General features: G+C 38.3%; 1 protein-coding gene across 1 annotated transcript in view; it reads left to right on the forward strand.

Annotated features, from left to right (window-relative positions):
• LOC311078154 (uncharacterized protein) overlaps window positions 1-8,345 on the forward strand; it is a 73,698-nt gene extending 65,353 nt beyond the window's left edge. The window contains exons 4-7 of the mRNA XM_084106851.1: window positions 6,461-6,550; window positions 7,787-7,834; window positions 7,980-8,060; window positions 8,172-8,345. Of these exons, the coding sequence (XP_083962977.1) occupies window positions 6,461-6,550; window positions 7,787-7,834; window positions 7,980-8,060; window positions 8,172-8,227 (275 nt within the window). The 3' untranslated portion in view covers window positions 8,228-8,345. The remainder of the gene's footprint in view (window positions 1-6,460; window positions 6,551-7,786; window positions 7,835-7,979; window positions 8,061-8,171) is intronic.
• The last annotated feature ends 14,702 nt before the right edge of the window (window positions 8,346-23,047 follow it).

Consider the following 23,047-nt stretch of genomic DNA (forward strand, 5'->3'; position numbering starts at 1 on the left):
ATCACTATCTGTGTCTTTGGGAACTCCAAATGGTCCGTGTGGTGGAAAGAGGGGGTAGAAAAACAGTCAAGATTATTTCAATTCTACAAGAGTGTGTCAGTGATTTGAACAACTCTCTGATAAAGACTAATAGTTTATTCTGGAGAGTGTGCTGTTTGCATTAAGTGAGGAAAAAACGGTAACAGCCATAATGGCTGCCATAATGCCATAATGGCTGCTTGCAGCTATATTTGTAAAGGGCCAAGCGCAAGAAGACGACAAGACATGCCAACATGGCTGAAAGTGTCAGACCAACTGCAACAATGAGCAATCAAAGACATTTAAAGAGGATTTTGGGCAAATGGCTGAAAAATCATATATACAGTACCTTATAAGATGATTTAATGGATTATCACTTTCGACCAATAGATGGCGCAGTTACTAAATCGATGTGATGTGGCCAGAGTGAAGTGACAATGACACATACAAAGTTTGGCGTCAATATGTCAAGGCATTGCAGAAATAAAGCCTGAAAAGTCATTTTGGCATCATGCCTAGAGTCTGGAGATGATACGATTAAATTTTTCAATTTCAAACTTTTTGAGTACCTTCAAGGCATGGTGCCGATGACTCATACCGAGTTGCTTAACAAGTTCATAAAACATAGCATTTTATGTAGTGGTGCACGATATATCGGCCGCCGATATAATATCGGCCGATATGGTCATTTTTTTACACATCGGTATCGTTCCGATGTCAAAATAGGGCCGATGTGAACAGGCCGATAGTCATTCCTGTGTATTTGACGTGTGAAGTTGAAGATGAAGTTGACGATGCTGACTCGCGATGTTCGCAGTAGTGAACGCGCCAGAGAGAAATGCACATTTCATACGGATTACATAAGCAGAGAGTCTGTTTTCTTTCGTTTTGAATTGTTCTGTTTAAAAGTACACATTTCTATATATGTCTCAGGTCTGTGAGGCGAGTAGGCTACCTTATACGTTGAGTTTCGGTTCATTTATGAGACGAGCTCCAGGTTCATGCGCCGGCGCCTCCGTGTCGTGATTATCTATTTTCTACTATATTTTCTACTTCTTATTTATTAAATCCAGGCAATTGGTTGATGAAACATTGATCAAAATGAAGATACAATTAATACAAAACTAAATTAAATTTAAAGACAGGCTTTGTTCTTTCTGTTTGAGGTCTCTGTGAAAGTTTTAAAGCAGTCTTTTAGTGCCGCTTTCAGAGCGCTCACGTCCGTAACGGAGAACTGTCCCGTCCGTAACATTGTTTTTTTGTGTGAAATAGATTTCTAAATAAATGCGACTTATAGTCCAGTGCGACTTATATATGTTTTTTTCCTCTTCATGATGCATTTTTTGACTGATTGTTTTTTGACTCGTAGATATTCGAATATATTGCTTGATATTTGATACCCGTTCGAATTTGATTTTTCTCAAAAGTGACAGCCCTAGTATCAGGCAGAATGTAGTTATATGGTTGTAATAGGAATTGCAAAGAACAGCAGTCGTCTTGCCAAACAGTCCAGTTTGGCTCAATCCATATATTTGGCGACATAGTAGAAATTAAGCTAACGTCCTTCGGGCTATGCACGTACACTTCCAGGCCGGGTCAGTAGCCTATACAGTATTGATCGGCTGCTGCTTGCTTTTACTCTGAAGTCTGGATGTATTGTCACCCTAGTAAAAAAACAAAAAACAGCCTATGTGGAGGTGGAGAAATATCTTCCTTGAGTGATAAGAAGATTTTCGTTTCACCATTGAATGGATGAAAAGCACGCTAACAATTAAAATATCCACTGTAGCTGCAGCCCAACTTTATTCTAGTCTACACGTAGCAAGTGTTCAGCGTGTGTTGACGTGAACCATGGACATAATTGAAAGTTTATGCACTGGGATTTTGTTGGGATTCACTTAATATATCAGAGATTGCTGAGGGGTGTTTATAAATATCTGGGATATTTCTGGATGTTTCTTAATGACAGAGGTTAGGTACAGAGCAGCCTACACAATCGTTGAACTAGGCTGGAGGCGTAAATTCAACAGCACAGTTTTTCAGCACGTGTCAATCTCACCATTTAACCCAATGAGCATGTTATACAAAACTCTCAGACATTGACATTGCCTATTCACTGCCTTTTCATCCTTATTCATAGTGTGAATTCAGGACACACTTGTATCCTTTTTAAAATTTTATTTTTATATAAATATTTATTTTTTCTTCTGAAAATCTGATGACATATTTTGCACACAGGTAAAGGTGCCCAATATCAGTCATTTCTGAAAATAAATTACAAAATTAAAAATTAAATTGTTTTGGAAATTAGCTCTTTATTTGATTATCATAAAAATGTGTTTTCTATACAGAGATATCGCCATCGGTAAATATCGGTATCGGCCACAATTTTCACATCGGTACATCACTAATTTTATGTCACAGTACTGTATTGAAGTCAATGGGAATTTCATGTTTTGTTCTATTATAGCGCCACCAAGAGGCTCAGTCCCACCATTTTTTAATGTGTCCTCAGAGTGGGCCCATGCATCTGTGTGTCAATTTTGGTGAAAATATCTCAATTCGCTTCGGAGTTATAGACATTTATATGATAAAAAATTACTGACACCTGACTTTGACTGGATTTTACTACTAATCTCAATAACGGTGACGTGCTTCATAAAGAAAACCAGGGATGGGTAAACTCGGTCCTTGAGGGCCACTGTCCTGCAGAGTTTATCTCCAACCCTGATAAACTCTCCTGCCTGTAGCTTTCTAGTAATCCTGGAGACATTGATTAGCTGTGTTTGATGAGGGTCCCAGATAGCAAGCAACCATCCAAACAATGTTAAATCAATGTGAATGTGTCAATGTTAACTGCATTGAATCAACATCACTTTTGCACCTGCAATTCTTTTTAAGATTTCATCCAAAAATCAATGATAATGGCATTGAATTTATGTTACAATGTGATGATGATGATTCAACATCATGCTTGCACTCTCAGAGAATAAAACACAACTATAACAGTATAACAGTGGCCCTCCAGGACCGAAGCCTAATTTGTCCTTTGGGGTCAATATGACCCAGTCGACTTTTCTTTAGTTAAAAAAAAAAATGGTTTCCTTCATCTCAGTGCAATAATATTTTGTGACTTTTTCTAAATTATCTATCTATACACACACACAAAACTGGGCTTGATTCATTTGTTCTGAAGGTATTTAAAAAAAAAAAAAAAAAGTCACACTCAAGACCTTTGAAATGAATGTCTTTGAAATGAAAATTGTTTTTTATTTTTCATTTGTCAAAAAAAATCAATAAATCCAGAATAAATCTGAAAATGTCCATACGTCAATGTACTAGAGCACAAATGCTATTAACTTTAGAATAAGAAAGACATTTTTAGTACATAAAAGTAAATAAAACCCCCAAACCCCCAAAAAACAGCAATAAGCGGATAGGAACACGAGTAAAGAGTAAACACAACTGTCTGTGTGTCTGTGTCTGTGTGTGTGTGTGTGTGTGTGCGTATGTGTGTGTGTGATCACGTTCGTTCCACATTTTAATACATTTGGATTATTGAAATAAATAATATGTAACTGCATTCAAGTATTTTCTTTTAGTGTCATTACTGCAAAATTATGTGGCATTATTGCAAAAACAAGACACTTCAAAAGACCTCAATTAACAACAAAAAAATACTGATTTAATATATTTTAAAATGTTTAAATATGTATTCATAACAAAAGCTGTTATAAGAGCAGACAGTCACATCCAAAAAAATGAATGGATCTCTATGGCGGCTCTGCTGGAAGTGTATGGTAATTACACTTTTTGGCAAAACTATATTATCTGCAAAAAACATTTTTTTTATAAAAAGGTAATATTTCATATGCTAATGGTGTAGCTGAGGTATTTTGCAGTAAATAGGTACAAAAGTACTTCAAATCTCCCAAAATATAGAATTAATGTATAGATGAGAAGTAAACCAAAAAAATTATATAATAAATGTGTATTATTAAAAATGTAACAAAACAAAAAATACAATCACTCTATACATTTTTGGGGTCATATTGAGCCCAAATGCACTGAGTGTAAACAGGAAACTAGAGACATATGAGGAAAAGATGGTTCAGTCCTGTGTCTGCTGGGAAACTTCCCGCTAAAACTGTATAAGAATGTTTAGAGAGTGTTATCCTTCCTTTTAGGAGAACATTCTGGTAACAAAAATACAATAATCTACAGAAAACATTACAAGAACATAATGCTCTCAAAACATTCATAGAACAACAACATTTCTATCTGGGATGAGCTCATATTGTCAAGTCAAGTCACCTTCATTTATATAGCGCTTTTAACAATATTGATATCGAGATCATAGTATGAGCACACAGTGAATGCGCTGTGAGTAAAAGAACTACAAATAACCTTTATCTTTTGTTTTGTTTGTTTGTTTTGTTGTACTGGTGGTGTAAAGGAATACAAATATATATATTCTCCTAGTGCATGTTTAATCATATTGTATTACATGATTTGTTAATGCATTATTTTGTCATGACTTTACTTGAGAGGGCCCTAATCATGATCAAATTCACTGTTAACTACTTCCCAAACTCAGCTCATGATTGATCATAAACTTACTATCAAACACACAACGAGTGTTCAGCTCAGTGAAGTGATGTTGTGTGGTCAGAGAACAGAAGTACAGTATCATCACGACTGTGTCTGGATGGAGAGTGAACTACTGATCCCAGCAAACCTTCCCTGAGTTTTGCTCCTTCCTTTGGGAACTGTTCCACAAATATTCTTTGTGGGTTTTGAATTGTTATTTTGTATTTAGCTGTGCATAAGTCACAGTAGGGTGAGTTTGAAGGAAAGAGAGAAACACAGAACAGATAAAGAGCTTTTAAGGTCAGTTATTAGTGTATTTTCTACGGTTGAAGAGGAGGATCAACTAATCCTGTGTCGTCCAGTAATGTTTATGACAAAGCTGAAATCAAGAGTTCAAGATATGATATTACATTATTTACATTTGTTTCAAAGTCAGGGTATTTCTTATTCCTTCTTAAAGAGGCGTTTGATTTGGTTTATCCATGAATGTTAATAAATGCATTAACTATCAAACACCGGAAAAAGACTGTATGATTTGAATATTCTGCTTGTTATGCTGGTATGGTTTATGTTTTATCATTTATTAATATATATTATAATGATCACTGAGATATACTGTGTTTCAGGTGTCAGTGGAGTGGATGATCATGTGTTCATCAGTTCTGGTAAAAATGTCTCTCTGTCCTGTAATAATGCTCTTTCTGACTGCAAATCTAAAACTACATGGATCTACAACAGCTTCAGACGTTCAGAGACAGTTGCACTGATTGAATTAGGGATAAAGAAGAAAGACACAGAGAGACATGAGAGACTGAGTCTGGAGTCTGACTGCTCTCTGAACATCAAGAACGTCACAGAAGAAGATTATGGATCTTACACCTGCAGACAATGGATAGATGTGAATGGACAGAAACACCAACCAGGAACTGATGCACGTGTTTTTCTGCATGTTCTTCATGGTAAGTTTATGATTATGTGGTCAATTTAAAAAGGGCAGATTCTCCCTTTAAACTCAGATGATGATTGAAGAGTCTGTGATTTGTGTCTTGTGTTCAGTTTCAGTGTCTCCATCATCATCATCATCATCATCATCATCATCATCATCATCCTCACAGACTGAGATCAGTCCAGGCCGCTCTGTGACTCTCTCCTGTCAGTTGTATTCAGTCTCCTGTGATGATCTGGTTCGTTCTGAGGGAATTGAGCTGTTGTGGGTGAATCAGGCTGGTGTTGATCTGAAGACCAGATATCAGATATTATCATCATCAGCTCCATACACTGTATCATCACTCTGACTACAACACTCCTGAATGAAGATAACAACAGAGAGTGGAGATGTCAGCTTACTCACAGAAATCAACTCAAGACCTCAGTCAGATACACTGTCAAGTATTCAGGTGAGAAAACACTCTTTTCTGACAGATTTGTGAAAACTTTCACACACTGACTCTACTCTTCTTGATGGCTTCATACGTTTGGCAATTGTAAAATATTAGTGGTCAAAGTCATAAACTGCATAAAAATCCTTATAATTCCCAATATTGACCTCCTACATGAGTCATACATGAAATATTGCATAAATCTATTAAAGCCTAGTATGACCCCTGTAGGAGGTCAGTATGAGGAATTCTAAGGCTTAATAATGTCATTAATTCAGGAAAGCTGAAGGTTTATGGGAAGCAGCTCACTGTGTTTCACTCTCATATAAACCAGGAATAAATGATACAGTAACATCTCTCTTCTCAACTACTGCCACTGTAAGCTGTGATGATTGAACACAAACTGCATGTCATGATCAATATGAAAATATGATGTTAATGTCCTGATGCGTCTGAACATTCATCTTCTGCAGCTCCAGTCGCTTCAACAACACTGACTCCAGTCAGAAGCTCAAACTCTGAGAAGACATCAAGCCGAACTACAGCAGCAGCTTCTACACAAGGTTCATGATCACATGATCACTGTCACACATCATCAGTCTCTCGCTTCAGTGGTTTGCACTGGCTCTCACAGACTGCTTTATCATCACACATATTATCTACAAAAAAAGCTCTTTAGTCAGATTTGTCAGTGAGATTTGATACATATGACCGGTCTTGTACAGTCTATTGATCATCAGCGAAAATTTCTAAATCAAAGACCGCAACAAGATATTGCGGCAACAGCCCTGGTAAGATCATTTCGGTTCTTTACTTTTAATGATGATGATTGTGTGTTGATGAATGACTTTCACTTTGATTTGCGATAGTTTGCACGTTGGCTTGATGAATAGATGCTCATCTGTGGTGATGCGTGTTGAAGTAGTGTCGTCATATCTGGCTATAACATGACATATAGCCTATAACACGCTCTCACACGTTTATTTCTTAGCATTTTTGGGATAAGTCAAATTTACATATGTGGTTTCAACAACCAGATGCATTTACTCTTGTCCAGTTTCGTCTGGAATGCGTCTCAGATCTCCTCCTGAAGTGGTTTGAGCGATCGGGTTTAAATCCGTCTCGAATGCGTTTCGGAGGGCATTTACATTTGGTCTTTTCACGATCGGATAGCTATCCGATCACAGAAAACGGATTAAGTGGCCATTGGTCTCTGTTTAAGAACGCCTGCTCGCAGCTGCAGGTTCCGCTGTTTTAGAGCACCGCAGGGCATATCTTCAAGTCTACCGAACGTCCAGTTTCACTGCCACAAGTTGATCTTCTTGTAATAAAGATCTCATCGAGGACAAACAAACTGTATTTTTGTATTTTCATTGCATTTTTAATTTATAAAAAGTTAAATAAATAATGAATTTCAATATAAAAATATTAATGATTAATCGATAGTCGATCGTTAATTCTCCCGACGATCGACTAAGAAAATTTAATCGAATGCCCATCCCTAGTAAATAGATATTCCACATTTCAATGTTTCTGTAAACTTAGAAATTCTAGTGTGCTAGAAACTCACTTATAAGTTATAACATGAATATCTATGAATGAATAAAGCATCAAATAGATTTATTTTTGGTCAATGGCGATAGTCATTCTCTTCCTGACACCTTGAGATTGAAGTAAGAAGATAATGATGACAGACATATCCATCATTTCTGTGATATGAAGCTCAAGTATTATGTGTTGATGATGTTGTGTATATGTGGCATTATGTGTTGAACTGAACTAACAGACGTGATCCACAGATCCAGGAGAAACTGAAGTCAGTGTGACTGCTGGATCATTATACAGAGGTACGACACGTTCATTTATACTGACAGCTTTATAACATTAAACTATCAGTCAGTCTGTAAAAGCTTCATCAATAACTGTTGATAGTTGAATACCCTTGACTTCAGTCATGTACAGTTTCTCTTCTTCCTCTCATGTTTCCTGCAGTGATTGTGATTATTGTTGAGATCGCAGTGTTTGCTGCTCCTACTGTGATTCTTCTTCAGATCATCTGTGCAAGAAGAGCTGGTGAGTTTTGAGCCGCACACAATCTGATGATTCACACTCATCTGATCTGGAACAATCTGCAATCATGATAAAAACACATACGAGAGGTCAGTCAATGCTTTTATTTTGCAGGGAGGAAGGACTCGAAGCACCCAGAGGAAATAGAGATGCCGACAATATTACAATAAAATACTGATGAGTTTAGAGCCAATCTGCAGCAATATTTACAATAGCAAAAACTTACAGAGGATTGTTCATCGTTTTATTTTCTTCTTCTCAGAAAACAGAAAAAACTCTGATCACCCTGAAGAAATAGTGACACCAAGTTTAAATTACTTTTTTTTTTACAACTAAAAGGCCAGATTTTTTTCATTAACATCCCAGTCAACACGTTGATCTCACAGTGATCTCTCCATATGATCACAATGTGAGTCACAAGTGTAACCTCACAGCGCACTCACTGTGTGCTCATATTATGACCACAGTATGAGCTCACCCCAGCTAGAAATGTTATTGGACATGAACTTCATCGTTTAGACGTCAAATTTTGGTTGAAAATGAAAATTGGGTTGATGTGTTAGGCCGGCTACACACTGGCTTCGTGGCGTGTCCATTTTTATTAGAACCAACGCATATTTTTCACGCAACATGCAAGCGTGTTGGAAGCGTTTCCAGGCAAAATAGATTAGGAAAAGATGTTTGTATGTCATTTTGATACGAATACATATTAATAAATGATATTTTGACGTTTGAAAGTCTTTGGTTTTGACATAAATGCAGATATAAATGTAATTTAAAAAAAATTATAAATAATTATCAATTTTGAAATATTGCACCTGTCAATATAGAACAAAATATTTTGTTGCCTATTTTGTCGTCACCTAGCAGCAGCAGCGCCGCGTCAGACACGTTTCTGGTGTGCAAAGACATAGAAAACGCCACGCTCACGCAACAGAAACGCCACGCTGTGTAGCCAGTGTGTCGCCGGCCTAAACATTAGATGTCAGGCTCCAACTTCATTAAATAACTCCACAAACAGCATTACCAGCTTCACTTATTACTAACCAAATTTACTTTATTTCTGTCATATGTGTGGAAAAGTTCTTATTGAGATTAACAGAGGTTTAGATTATGATGATTTATTAATAATAATAGTTTGGTTTGATGTCACCATTATGGTAATCAGTGTTTGCTTTAGTTGGTCAGTTTGACTCTTGATGTTTTAATGTTAGTTTTCCTCTGGCTGCTGGAACTGTGTGTTATGGCAAGAACAGTAAGAGAAAATGTGATCAGATGATGTCATCTGTTAACAGTCACATATTCTATCTATAAACTGTCATGTGTGTTATTAATTTCATATAATTGATTATAGTAATGTTTCTACAGTATGACATCCAAAAGTGTTTTAATAAAATAAACTGTATAATTACCAGTTGCAATTATAACTGTATAAGTTCCAGCATAGGTGCCTTCTGCACTGGCATCGTCTGGTCTGTCAAATATGTTAATTATGTATATGGTGTCGAGTGCAAGGCACGCACTATACTTTTCTCTTTTTGCATCCTTTTCCTTCATCTGAAAAAAAACAAAAAAAAAAACTAATTAGCTTTAATGCAGTGCACAAATACAGACAGCCTACACAATCATGTGAATGTCTCTAATTGTCCATAAGGCCAAAATAAAAGCAAATGTGATCTTCTGGATCATAACAATCTGTTATGCTTGTGTCTCTTGTGTATGGATACATCCAGAAAACATTTTCGTGGAGTTGTGAAATGTTGAGCTTTTAGGGTTTGGAGCTGTTATCCGTCCGACTGGCAGGAGTGTGTAGTGGGTGTGGCCAAACTATTGCATATCACTATCACATCTATTCAAAACTTTTCAAGCAAAGGTTTTAGTCAGGAATGGGTAAACTCGGTCCTGGAGGGCCACTGTCCTGCAGAGTTTATCTCCAACCCTGATAAACTCTCCTGCCTGTAGCTTTCTAGTAATCCTGGATACATTGATTAGCTGTGTTTGATGAGGGTCCCAGATAGCAAGCAACCATGAAAAAAATGTTAAATCAATGTTAATGTTTCAATGTTAACTGCACTGAATCAACATCACTTTAGCACCCGCAATTCATGTGTGAACTCTTGAATAAAGTCTATAGTCTAAATATAAAGTCTAAATATAACTGAATTTAGTCTACTCAGATCTAGAAGAATTTGCAGTCCTGTGGCTCCCTCTAGTGCACAACATTAGTGGGTTATGAATCACATTGATATATATGGCTGATTTTTTTTGAATGATTACATTTTTTTTTTAATGATTACTTTTTACTGATAATATACCCACATTAAGATCAAATTCACTAATTCGTGGTACCTTATTTCATGCTTTAACAGTTGAATTATAAACTTGCTATGAAATATAAAAAAAAATATTTTTTGTGTGATCATGTTGATGTTTATAGATGTTTTGTCTTTTTTGTACATTTATTATTGCAGACAAAATATGTTTAGAACACGGATTATAGTTCATGGATTATAGTGCTTGCACGTGTTAATCATTTTGATACTATATTCATCCCATATATTTCTCACTACAAAAACATGGGATTTGTCTATAATGTATAAAACATTAATTATTAATTAATTAAATCACAGATGGACACTTGCGATTGCATTTCCATTAAGTGGAGGGGGCGTGTTCGGCTCGGAATGCATTTTTCAATTTTTAAAATTTCAGACTGAATTTTGCAACATTCATTGCGGGACATTTAATGAAAATGCAATCGCAAGTGTCTCAACTGTGAGCGTAAATGCAATTAAGAAAAATAACATTTAAATGATCATTTTGCGACAGTTATTGCTTGAACAAGTTAAAATATCTAATCATTTCTGTAATACATTTATTACAGTAAATGTAAACTTATATGCAACTTATATGTCACTTTGAATGCAACTTATAAAGTGTTAAAAATTATTCAATTTACATATTAAAACTAGTGTATCAAATGGCAAATGTAAATTATATAATTTAATTATCATTTTTATTTTGCACCAACATTGCACAAATGTAATGGAAAATGTACATTTAAATACAGAAATGCATTGTCATTTTTACATATTACATTTCAAATTGAAAATTGCTACCCATATGCTACCATAGTACGCATGCCATCAATGTGGGAAGAGTTTCACAAACAAACAATGTCTTGAGCATCACATGAGAGTTCACACTGGAGAGAAGCCGTTCTCCTGTGATCAGTGCGGGAAGGGTTTCACATACAAAGGTAATCTTAATGTTCACATGAGGATCCATACTGGAGAGAAGCCGTTCATTTGTGATCATCAGCTCGAGTTCTTACCAGAAACAGGAAGTATGACCATATTAGCCCAGTTCTGTCAAAACTGCATTGGCTCCCTATTAAACATCGCATCAATTTTAAAATATTGCTGATTACTTACAAAGCACTAAATGGTTTAGCTCTGCAGTACTTGAGTGAGCTCTTAACGTATTATAGTCCTTCACGTCTATTGCGATCTCAAAATTCCGGCCAGTTGATAATACCTAGAATATCAAAATCGACTGCTGGCGGTAGATCCTTTTCCTATTTAGCACCAAAACTCTGGAACAGTCTTCCTACCATTGTCCGGGAAGCAGACACACTCTGTCAGTTCAAAGCTAGACTAAAAACACATCTCTTTGACCTAGCATTCACATAATACATTATAGACTTCTATAATTTAATGTTAGGCTGCATAGATTAGGTCAGCCGGAACCGGGAACACTTCCCATAACTCCTGATGTACTCGTTACATCATGAGAAGAATGGCATCTACGTTAATTTTAGTGTCTGTGTTTATCCCGAGGTTTTCCTGCAGCCTGCCGGATCCAGGCCGTATCCAGATCTGACGAAGGACCTTCGCCTGGACCGATGACAACGCAGTGCTGAAGTGCCAACTAGTCTCTCCCTATGGAGGATCCCTCTACCACTATACAGATAAGGCGTTGTCGGGAAAATTTGTTTCGCGTTCCTACCCCAAAGCAACAAAATAAAATTCTTTATCAAAATTTATAAGGAAAGACAAGTACTTTGTTTAGGCTTGGCTTGTAGGGAATTCCAAACCTGCGTATATTCAAACGCACATAACTATAGAACCCGTTCTAAATGCGCATGTGAACGCCATCAGCGTTTCTCACAGGTTCGCGTTTAAAGTCTGTGTAGAGGGAATAGTGTCGTCTTAGCGGCCCCTAAATTAATAACAAATGATCGTTGCGACGGAAGCAAATCAATCAAAACTAACTTTAGATGGAAATAACTTAACTCTGCTATAAAGCCAAAACAATCTCTGTTACCTTAAATTATACGCTTATCTCTGTGAAGCTGCTTTGAAACAATCTACGTTGTTAAAAGCGCTATATAAATGAAGATGACTTGACTTGACTTGATCAATGCGGCAAAACATTTATCTGTGCATCAGACCTGAAGAAACACCTGACAGTTCATACGAAGGAGAAGCCACATTCATGTTCTGTGTGTGGAAAGATTTGTTCACTTAAACTTTAAAAGTACATCAGAAAATTCACATGTGCTTTGAGTGTGAGAAGACTTTTAATTCAGCGAACAGTTTAAAATTGCACCAGAGAATTCACACTGGAGAAAAACCTTACAAGTGTTCACACTGTGACAAGAGATTCAGTCAGTCATCACATCTGAAAAGACATGAGAGGATCCACACCGGAGAGAGAAGCCGCACACGTGTGATCAGTGTGGAACCAGTTTCTATTATAAAACTCACCTGAAGCGACACATGAAGATCCATACAGTGCAGAAACCACATCACCACAGTCTGAGATCACGGTGAGTAGTTCATCTTTATGTGCTGAGAAACAAAAGTCTCTTCTGTGTAAGTTAGTTTCCCAACAGCCACGATGAGCGAGAGGACATTATCTACTAACTCATGTTCACACCAACACGAAAGTTCAGTCCGATTTTCACATGCAATTTGTCTGTTCAGACCAATGCATAAGATAGCAGTAGATGCAAATTCACTCTCTCACTGTAGGTGGCGCTCCTGGAAAAGAAGAAATAAAGCACTATACAACTTTCTGTTTCTGACACCGACTTGTTAAGAAGAAGAATGTCAAACAGTATTTGCATGTTTTCAAACAGCCGTTCAGAATTTTGTTTTTGCTATGGTGATTATTAAGATTGTTATGGTATTAAGAATACAGAGATGAGAGAGACGCTTCCAGATTATTTCTCTGTTAATCAAGTATATTTAGTTTTTTATGTGTATGCAAGGCTCCTCATACAGTGGATGTAATACAGATCATCACCAGAATAGTATGGGCACCACCTGATTTAACCTTGCCATGCAGGTCGCACATGTGCTTTGAATTGCATTGTTTTGCAGTAATCGGTTGTTCCACAAGGTGGCAGAACTGGCACGGGCTGTTGATTCCCAGTATAAAACCAAACTAGAGGGACAGAACAAGAGACGCCTGCATTGACAAGCGATTGTGTGAGGGGGTCAAGAGATAGCCGTAACTTTAGTTTAAAAGATTACAAAACATGGTTTCACTTTATTTTAATGGTCCCTTTAACACATTCTGTTGAGTATAAGTTGCACCTACATGTCTTACTATCTCTCATTAGAGTGTTAGTAGAGTATTAGTAGAGTCAGGAGAATGTCTAGAACGTCACTTTGAACTGCATGAGAAAGCCATGATCAGCTGGTTGTTTGCATAAAATAGTCCATAGAAACTCACTTAATTTAATTTGTCTTTTAATTTTTAATTTATCTCCTATGACCACTTGCTTCTGACAGCCTTGTTATATTAGGGGATTTTAATATTCATATCTGCTGCCCGGATAGGCCCCTAGTACAAGATTTTGTAACTGTGTTTATTTTAACCTTACTCAGTCTGTAGTGGGATCTACTCACTTACAAGGCCACACTTTAGATTTGGTTTTGTCCTGGGGTGTTCTGGTGTGTAAGCTTGTTATAGAAAACATTGGGCTATTGAATCATTACATTATTAATTTAATGTTTTTTACTAGGCCCACTCGAGGCTGTGAGTCAGTTGGTCGTTGTGTTAGGCCCATTAATGCTTTGACTGCTCTGAGTTCTCTTATTATGCAGTCAGCTGCAGCGGGTTGAGTCAGCTGGCCGGACTCCGCTGTTCTGCTGAATAGATACTCGTTCCGCTGCCTGGCCTAGCTGTTTTCGTCGGCGAGAAGGCTTCTTCAAGAAATCAGCAGTGTTTTTGTCGTTTTTGGCTTGCTTTTAAGTGGTTCTCCTCCTATATCTATGGAAGATCTTTTGCAGTGGAGCTTGGAAGCTCTATTTCATCTTCTCAGCCTATTTCCTCAGGGGTTCCTCAATGTTCATGTCTTGGTCCTGTTTTATTTTCCCTATATATGCTCCATCTGCCAAAAATATAATGTATCTTACCATTGTTATGCTGATGATATCCAACTATATGTGCCCATGAGATGTAATGACGACTCCAACATTACAACTTTCTTTGAGTGTTTGGACGAAAAAAGTGCGTGGTTGGTTGCTAAAAGTTACACTGTAAAAAATTTGTAACACTCCCAAATCAAAAATTTCAATTGACCGATAACATCTAAATTTTTCAATTGGCCTGTACAAAATCTGTACATTTAATTTTAGAATTTACAGAATTTCACTTGGGCCAATTGAAAAATTTAGATGTTATCGGTCAATTGAAATTTTTGATTTGGGAGTGTTACAAATTTTTTACAGTGTAGCCAAACAGCTTTCTGTACATCTTGACCCCTTAGCCACTAATGTCAAAACCCAAGCGAGGAACCTTGGTGTAATTTTTGATTTGGAGCTGAAATTTGACAAACAAGTCAATGCCGTGGTTAAAAGTAGTTTCTATCAATTGCAGAGCATCGCCATATTGAAGAGAATTATGTCTTTTAAGGACATGGAAACTGTCATTCATGCTTTTATTTCATCCAGATTGGATTATTGCAAATAGTTATATGACTGCTGACAGGCACAGGGAAATGGTCTAGAATTTCTCCGGTGCTGGCATATTTACACTGGCTTCCTGTTGATTTTAGAGTCCAATATAAAGTATTGACCATGGTTTTTAAAGGTTTGCATGGTCTTGCTCCAGAGTATTTAGCATGTCTGTTACAGCATCATTATTCCGCTTAACCCCTAAGATCATCCCAGAGTTTGCTCTTACATGTTCCCAAATCACGGTTGAAAACCAAAGGAGATTGTGCATTTTCTGTAGCAGCCCCATGTCTTCCACCAGATATATCAGATCATGTGACTCGTTAGAATGTTTTAAATCTATGCTGAAAACACACCTCTACGCTGTGGCCATAGGCGTAATTTGCGGGTGGGACGGGTGGGGCGGGTGGGACGGGTGGGACATGTCCCCACCACTTTTTGCTAAGGTCGATATTGTCCCCACCACTTTTGAAACATATCGTGGCACGAATGTACCAATACAAATAAATAAAACATCTCCAGTTAACAAGCAGAGCATTAATTTAGTTTGTTTGTTAAATATAAGGCGATCTAGCGCTGAAATGTGTTGTTTTTGAAATCAAGTGATCAAAGTGCTTGTTGCGATCAGTGGCGCGGATAAATCGATCGTGGGCACAGCCCTGGCAAGTGACACACACATTGGCGCGGAGCTGTAAAACAACCACTGGCTAAAGATGCTCGTTAGAGAGTGATATGCTCAATAATTGTCCCTGATAGCCACAGGGGAGAGACATCTTTTTCAGTTGCAGACCCTTAAGCACTGTGCTTTCTCCAGCAGGAGAGTGAGACATGCGGGACATAGGCTGGCATGGTCTCAGTTAGCCCCTAGTGGTCTGCGAATGCAGTTAGGCGGAGCTCGCACGCTCCCAGTGAGAGGGCTAGTTGTTGATGAATGTGGCTTGCATGAGCGCAACCCTAGCAATTGACACACTCAGAGGCGCGCCACTTTAAGAATAAACGGCGGCAAAAGACGTTCTAATGAGTCTCAACTGATAATCACAGCGGAGAACATCACATTTAGCACTGTGCTCAGCTGAGCGTAGTCAGCGTTGTGCTCGCTCTCACTGTTTTTGCAATTTTACAGAGATAGTGAGACGCGCGGGAAATAGACTGACGTGAGCTCACTTAGTCCCGTTTATTCAGCCCTGTTTCAGTGGGGAAGAGTTGCTTTCTTTTTTCTTTTTTTTCAAGTTATGTTTTTGGTCTTTTTGTGCCTTTTTATTTGATAGGACAGTAGAGATTTTGACAGGAAAGTGTGGGGTGGAGAGAGAGGGGAAGGGGATCGGCAAAGGACCTCAAGCTGGGAATCGAACTCGGGTCGCCGGAGGCGCAGTTGCGCTATATGTCGGCGCGTTAACCATGGGGCTATTGGCGCCGACAGAGTTGCTTTCTTTAAAGAAAGTGGTCTGTGAACGCAGCAAGGCTAGACTCACGCTCTCTTAGTGAGATCGTCTCTCTACAATGAACGTGTCTTGCGGGGGCGGACCCGGCGACGCGATATTGTGCTTTATGTGTCTCACCTGAGTCACAGGGGAGAGAGTGTCATTGTCAGTGCTGTATACATCTGAAAGTAGTCAGCGCTGTGTTCGCTCTAACTGCAGCCACGAGACTCGCTCTCTCATAGTGAGAGCGTCAGTCTTCATTGCAGGCGTCTTGTGGGGGCGAGCCCGGCAAGTGACACGAGCATATGATCTGAGTCTTGACCTGAAAGGGGATTCCCTTGCTGCAGTGAACTCGTTTAGTCCCGCTCACTCAGCCCTACGGCTCCATTATTTCTTCGTCTCATGCTTGAGAAAAGGAGAACAGTGGAGATTGAGGGGAGGAGTCGCGTTGTTCATTATAAACGTGGGATTATGAATTATATTGAGAACATTGTACATAGAAAACATGCCATAATGTACCCTGAGTGTAAACCTTAGCTGCATTCATCGTGAAGCGTGCTTGCGATTTGCAAAGATTAATATAAAGATTAATATAAAGGTTAATAAAATGTTACACTCACTTCTTCTTCTGGAGGTGCAGCAGGAACACGAATAGTTGGTACCGATCCTTTTTTCAGGAGCAGCTTCTTAGCAAAACCAGCTTTATACTGACCCTCGTTTGTAAAGCAGTCTGGTGTGTGAAATGATTCGCGCAAACATGAAAGCATTGACGTTGATTGTGGGGAATATTCCCTTCAAAAACAAAACTCAGCCACTGCGTCTTCAGCGGTTTGGATTTAGGAACATCAAAATGACGTCACAAGGTCAAACGGCTTGATTTGAGACAGTGGAAAACATATAAGGAGATTTAAAAAAAGCCACTGGATGAATTTTTATCATTTTATGATGGTTGTGTACAGGCACTGCCAACACACATTTCAGTACAATCAACTTGTAAAAGTGCATGTACCATTATATGACCCCTTTAAGAAATCCTTAGAATTATATTAAAAATGTTGATTAGACTACGAATTAGTTCAGTCATTCAGGTCAATTGATGATTATGTCAAAACATAACCAACACCACCTGATCACCTTTTCTCTCGTCTGGTTGTTACAACCCAGTTATGCTTAAAACGGGGAAGTCTTTTCTTTGAGTTTTCCGCGTACAGTCGACACCATTGTCAAAACGATCCCCATTCACACGGATCCGCGAAAACGACTAAAAACCCTGTATTCTGCTGCCAGGCCATCAGATGGCGATGAAACACTAATGCAAAAGTGACTGAACACGTAATACGTATGTGCATGACCTCATCGTCACATTTTGATTGTTTATGAGGAGACAGTTTTCAAATATTTGCGTTATCAGGCAAATGAACGAAAAAAGTGTAACATGGAAAACGGTGTTGTGTAAACAGCCCCTAAGAGAGTTAAAATAACACTGAAGCAGTGTTAAAGTTATAATTCAGATATAATTAAATTATAGTTAATTATTAACTGATTAATTGAGTGATAATTGACAATTATTGAAGCCACCTGTTAACAAGCAGAATCACTGAAGGAGAAAATCACACCGTTATGGTGATCAGTGTTTGCTTTAGTTGGGCCCTTGACTTTTTATGTACCCTTATTATAACACTTTTGAGTGTGGTCTAAGATAAATTCCCAGGAGAGTTAATTTAACACTGGAGTTTTTGCTGTGTATATATAGATAAAGTGTGATCTTGACGCATCTGTCAATGCAACACTTCTGGAGGTTGTGAATTTGTGGTTTCTCAAGCACAAACTTAGTAGCCTAATAAAAGCTTCATGGTGCACACACATATAGCAAGCGATCTTGGCCCGAATATGGCCTCACGCAGGCCTGATGTCAGCAATGGCATGAATCCTGTCAGACAGTTATGGCCCATGTGCGGCCCTTGTCTTTAAACCAGATCTAGGCCACTCCAGGACCGTCATTCTTTGTGGCATGAGGACATTCACAAACAGCTATATTACACACTGCATGAAAGGGAACTTTCGAAAAAACATAAAAGGGGAACTTTAACTCTTTGGGCCGTATTTTAACGGAGGCCAGCTAGTAGTTGCTGTGCAAGTAAACCTTACTCCTCTGATCTTTAGCCTCCTTGTTAGAGTGCCTGACGATCTGAAACGCAAGTATCAAACGCGAAACGCAAGTGACTTTGTGGGCGTATCTCGGGCGCTGTTGCTATTATACCGGCGGGATAAATAACTCTTGTGCCCAACGCCCATCTAAAATGGGTTGGTCTGAAGTAGCTACATTATTCATAGGTGTGGTTTGGGAGTATCGTGCAATAAACCAATCAGAGTATCATCTCACATTCCCTTTAAGAGCAGGTGTGCTTGTTCCATGGCGGATTGCTACTATAACGGCGGATTTGCCAGATGCACGCCAGGAGCGGTTCACAGCCGAGGAGACCGACGTTCTCGTCATGGCCGTAAAACACAGAGAAGTAACATTGTATGGGGATGGGAGAAACACTCCCAGATAAGCTTCGGTTAAACAGGCGTATAATAATTTGGGTAAATAGATTTATGCCTATTTTTTCACATCTTCATGGACACCACAATGATTTCCCTCATGTGGAATATTTTTCCTTGTAATTATGTATGGTTTGCAAAAATGGCAACTGCTGCGTCTGTGGGTAGATGAGAGAAGCAAAGTGTATGTGCGTTGTGCACACGCTACATTATGGCCAAGCATGCACCCTTAAAATAGCATCTGAACGTGCCACTGAAAACACACCACTGACTTTTGACTAGGTTTTTCCTGGTCTGTGGCGGAATTGTTTTCTGGAACTGCAAAATAGCACCAGGGAACGTTTGCGCCGGAACACACCTCCTCTTTTCGCTGAACCGCTCCCGGGAGTGCAAGTTCATTCCCTAGTTTACTGACGTGCGTCTGTCGAGGGAAAAGTCTGCTGTGCGTTGGGTGAAAAATAGGAATGATACATGCGTCGGTGTACAAAGTCAATAGCACTGGGTGCAAGATAGGGCCCTCTGACTCATAAGTCAAAAACCACCTCAAGCGAGCGTGAAAACTTTTTTTGCAAATTAAGGGATTTTTATTCGAAATTTGACATTTCCATCACTCGTTTCTAATGCGATACTTCAAAATGCGCATAAAAACAGGTTGATGGAAACATAGCTAATGAGAGGATAAATATTTCTGGACGCCACTGTACAATTCAGCTCACTTTCTGATCCAGAGCTTTTCAAAGTCAAGTTTTACACCAGAGATATTTCTGATCGCTTCTTCAGCTGTGTCATAGAGTCAGGACTAAACACTCAGTTGAAGAGATCAGAGGAAGTAACCAACCAGAGGAGGAGCTGATGATGTTTAAAGGAAGAGCTGTAACTATATATAATGAAGAGGAAGACTGACAGAAACACAAAATGGCTGATAAGTGTGATCTGTGTCTGCTGGGACTGATCATTCTCTCTTCACTTCTCACAGGTAAAGAAAGCTGTATTTTCTCTAAAGACATTTAGTGGAATTAGTTTGGAAAGAGTTCATTTGAACATGCTCAGTTTATTCTTGCACACATTCACATATGTGATCTCAGAGTTGTGTATTTATACACACAGATCATACTGTATTATTCCTGATACTGGACATAGTGTCACTCAAACATCTGATGATGAAGAAATATTTTCATATTAAGAGTGTAACGCCCGTGTCACGTATGCGGTGCATATTTTTTTCCGCACCCATGTTAACAGGTTAGAGTTAGGGTAAACTTCACGCGGATGTGGTCCGGTGGTCCGTTCCGTATACAGCAGTGCAGCGATCATTTCCGCACAGAGTCTATTTCTGCTGTGCTGCATGCACTGAATTAAAGTGACAGCGCATTGTTCGTGGTCAAAATGATTGACATTAAAATATAATAATCTCTCCATGAATGCATTTCATTTAATACTACTATTTTTGACAGTCATCTTTTTTACTTTAAGACCGGGGTAAAGCAAATAAAACTACAATTTACCTCAACAAGGCGACATAATGAACAACACTCGTCTCATTCATGGAGGTGGAAAAACAAGTCCTTTGAGACATGCAAGATTTATTGTATTAAAATTTAAATGCAAAAGAAAAGGCATGAGTCTGCAGTTTTTGTCAATTTTAAGTTTTAATTTAAAATGTTCTATTTTAATATAAGTAGGCTACATGGTTAATATTTAACCACTTGCTTGAGCAACTTAATATATGTATATATCTATATAGAAGTAGCATTGAATAATACGTTGTTTAAATTGTGTTTAAACGTCTATTAAAGAGTGTATATGTGTGCAAAGAGAATCACAATGCTGACAAAACTTTTTTTTAAATAAAAGTTGCTGATAACTTCTGGATATGAAATACAAATAGTGAGTAAATGTGTTTGTGGTACAGCCGCGGACCAGTTACTGCAAACACAGCATATGTGAAAGCACTACGCACTGCAAATGGAGTATGTGTGAAACGGGTGTAAGTGTGGATTTCCTGCAGAGGTTCAAGCTGCAAGACTGCCGAATGACTAAAGAAAAGTTGTCAGCAAGATGGTAGAAAACTGTACATTTCTTGTCTATTCCACCCACTGCTACTTATACCAACGGCGGAAATAAGCGCAGTTACAATAGATTAATATGTGGGAGAGCGTTGCTATAGAGAGTGACAATACTGTATTGCAATATGTAGCACTTCAAAGTCAATACCAAATCAAAACTATTTAGCACATTATTTGTAAATGAAAAGGTTTAATGATAAAATATGGTTATAGTTATACTTAAGATAGTTACAAAATAGATGTATGAGATGATGATAACTTATACCATTAATCTTACCCAGCATGTAAATGTTTCCTGAGAGAGAGAGAGAGAGAGAGAGAGAGAGAAGAAGAGACAAAGAAAAGAGGAAGTAAAGAGAGAGAGCCCCAAGAAAGAGAGCCAGAGCATAAAAAGAGACATAGCAACAGTTTCAATCTTTTTTTATCCTTTCCTGACCATGTGACTTTAACCCAACTGTGAGACGTTAAACTGACCAATCAGATAATTACAACTTCCCCCACCGTACTAAAGGTGTGACAATTCATCGACCCTCAAAATACACACATTTTGGCCTACAGGCCTTGATCACTATCTGTGTCTTTGGGAACTCCAAATGGTCCGTGTGGTGGAAAGAGGGGGTAGAAAAACAGTCAAGATTATTTCAGTTCTACAAGAGTGTGTCAGTGATTTGAACAGCTCTCTGATAAAGACTAATCGTTTATTCTGGAGAGTGTGTTGTTTGCATTAAGTGAGGAAAAAACGGTAACAGCCATAATGGCTGCCATAATGCCATAAAGCCATAATGGCTGCTTGCAGCTATATTTGTAAAGGGCCAAGCGCAAGAAGACGACAAGACATGCCAACATGGCTGCAAGTGTCAGACCAACTGCAACAATGAGCAATTAAAGACATTTAAAGAGGATTTTGGCAAAATGGCTGAAAAATCATATATGTAGTACCTTATAAGATGATTTAATGGATTATCACTTTCGACCAATAGATGGCGCAGTTACTAAATCGATGTGATGTGGCCAGAGTGAAGTGACAATGACACATACTAAGTTTGGTGTCAATGTGTCAAGGCATTGCAGAAATAAAGCCTGAAAAGTCATTTTGGCATCATGCCTGGAGTCTGGAGATGATACGATTAAATTTTTCAATTTCAAACTTTTTGAGTACCTTCAAGGCATGGTGCCGATGACTCATACAGAGTTGCTTAACAATACGCTGATGCGTTCATAAAACATAGCATTTTATGTAGTGGTGCACGATATATCGGCCGCCGATCGGTATCGTTCCGATGTCAAAATAGGGCCGATGTGAACAGGCCGATAATCATTCCTGTGTATTTGACGTGTGAAGTTGAAGATGAAGTTGATGATGCTGACTCGCGATGTTCGCAGTAGTGAACGCGCCAGAGAGAAATGCACATTTCATACGGATGACATAAGCAGAGTCTGTTTTCTTTCGTTTTGAATTGTTCTGTTTAAAAGTAGACATTTCAAGCTTTCTATATATGCCTCAGGTCTGTGAGGCGAGTAGGCTACCTTATACGCTGAGTTTCGGTTCATTTATGAGACGAGCTCCAGGTTCATGCGCCGGCGCCTCCGTGTCGTGATTATCTATTTTCTACTATATTTACTTCTTATTTATTAATGAAACATTGATCAAAATGAAGATACAATTAATACAAAACGAAATTTAATTTAAAGACAGGCTTTGTGCTTTCTGTTTGAGGTCTCTGTGAAAGTTTTAAAGCAGTCTTTTAGTGCCGCTTTCAGAGCGCTCACGTCCGTAGCAGAGAACTGTCCCGTCCGTATCATTGTTTTTTTTGTGTGAAATAAATTTCTAAATAAATGCGACTTATAGTCCAGTGCGACTTATATATGTTTTTTTCCTCTTCATGACGCATTTTTTGACTGATTGTTTTTTGACTCGTAGATATTCGAATATATTGCTTGATATTTGATACCCGTTCGAATTAGATTTTTCTCAAAAGTGACAGCCCTAG

The sequence above is a fragment of the Abramis brama genome (genome assembly GCF_963993115.1).
Source record: "Abramis brama genome assembly, chromosome: 1".
NCBI lineage: Eukaryota > Metazoa > Chordata > Actinopteri > Cypriniformes > Leuciscidae > Abramis > Abramis brama.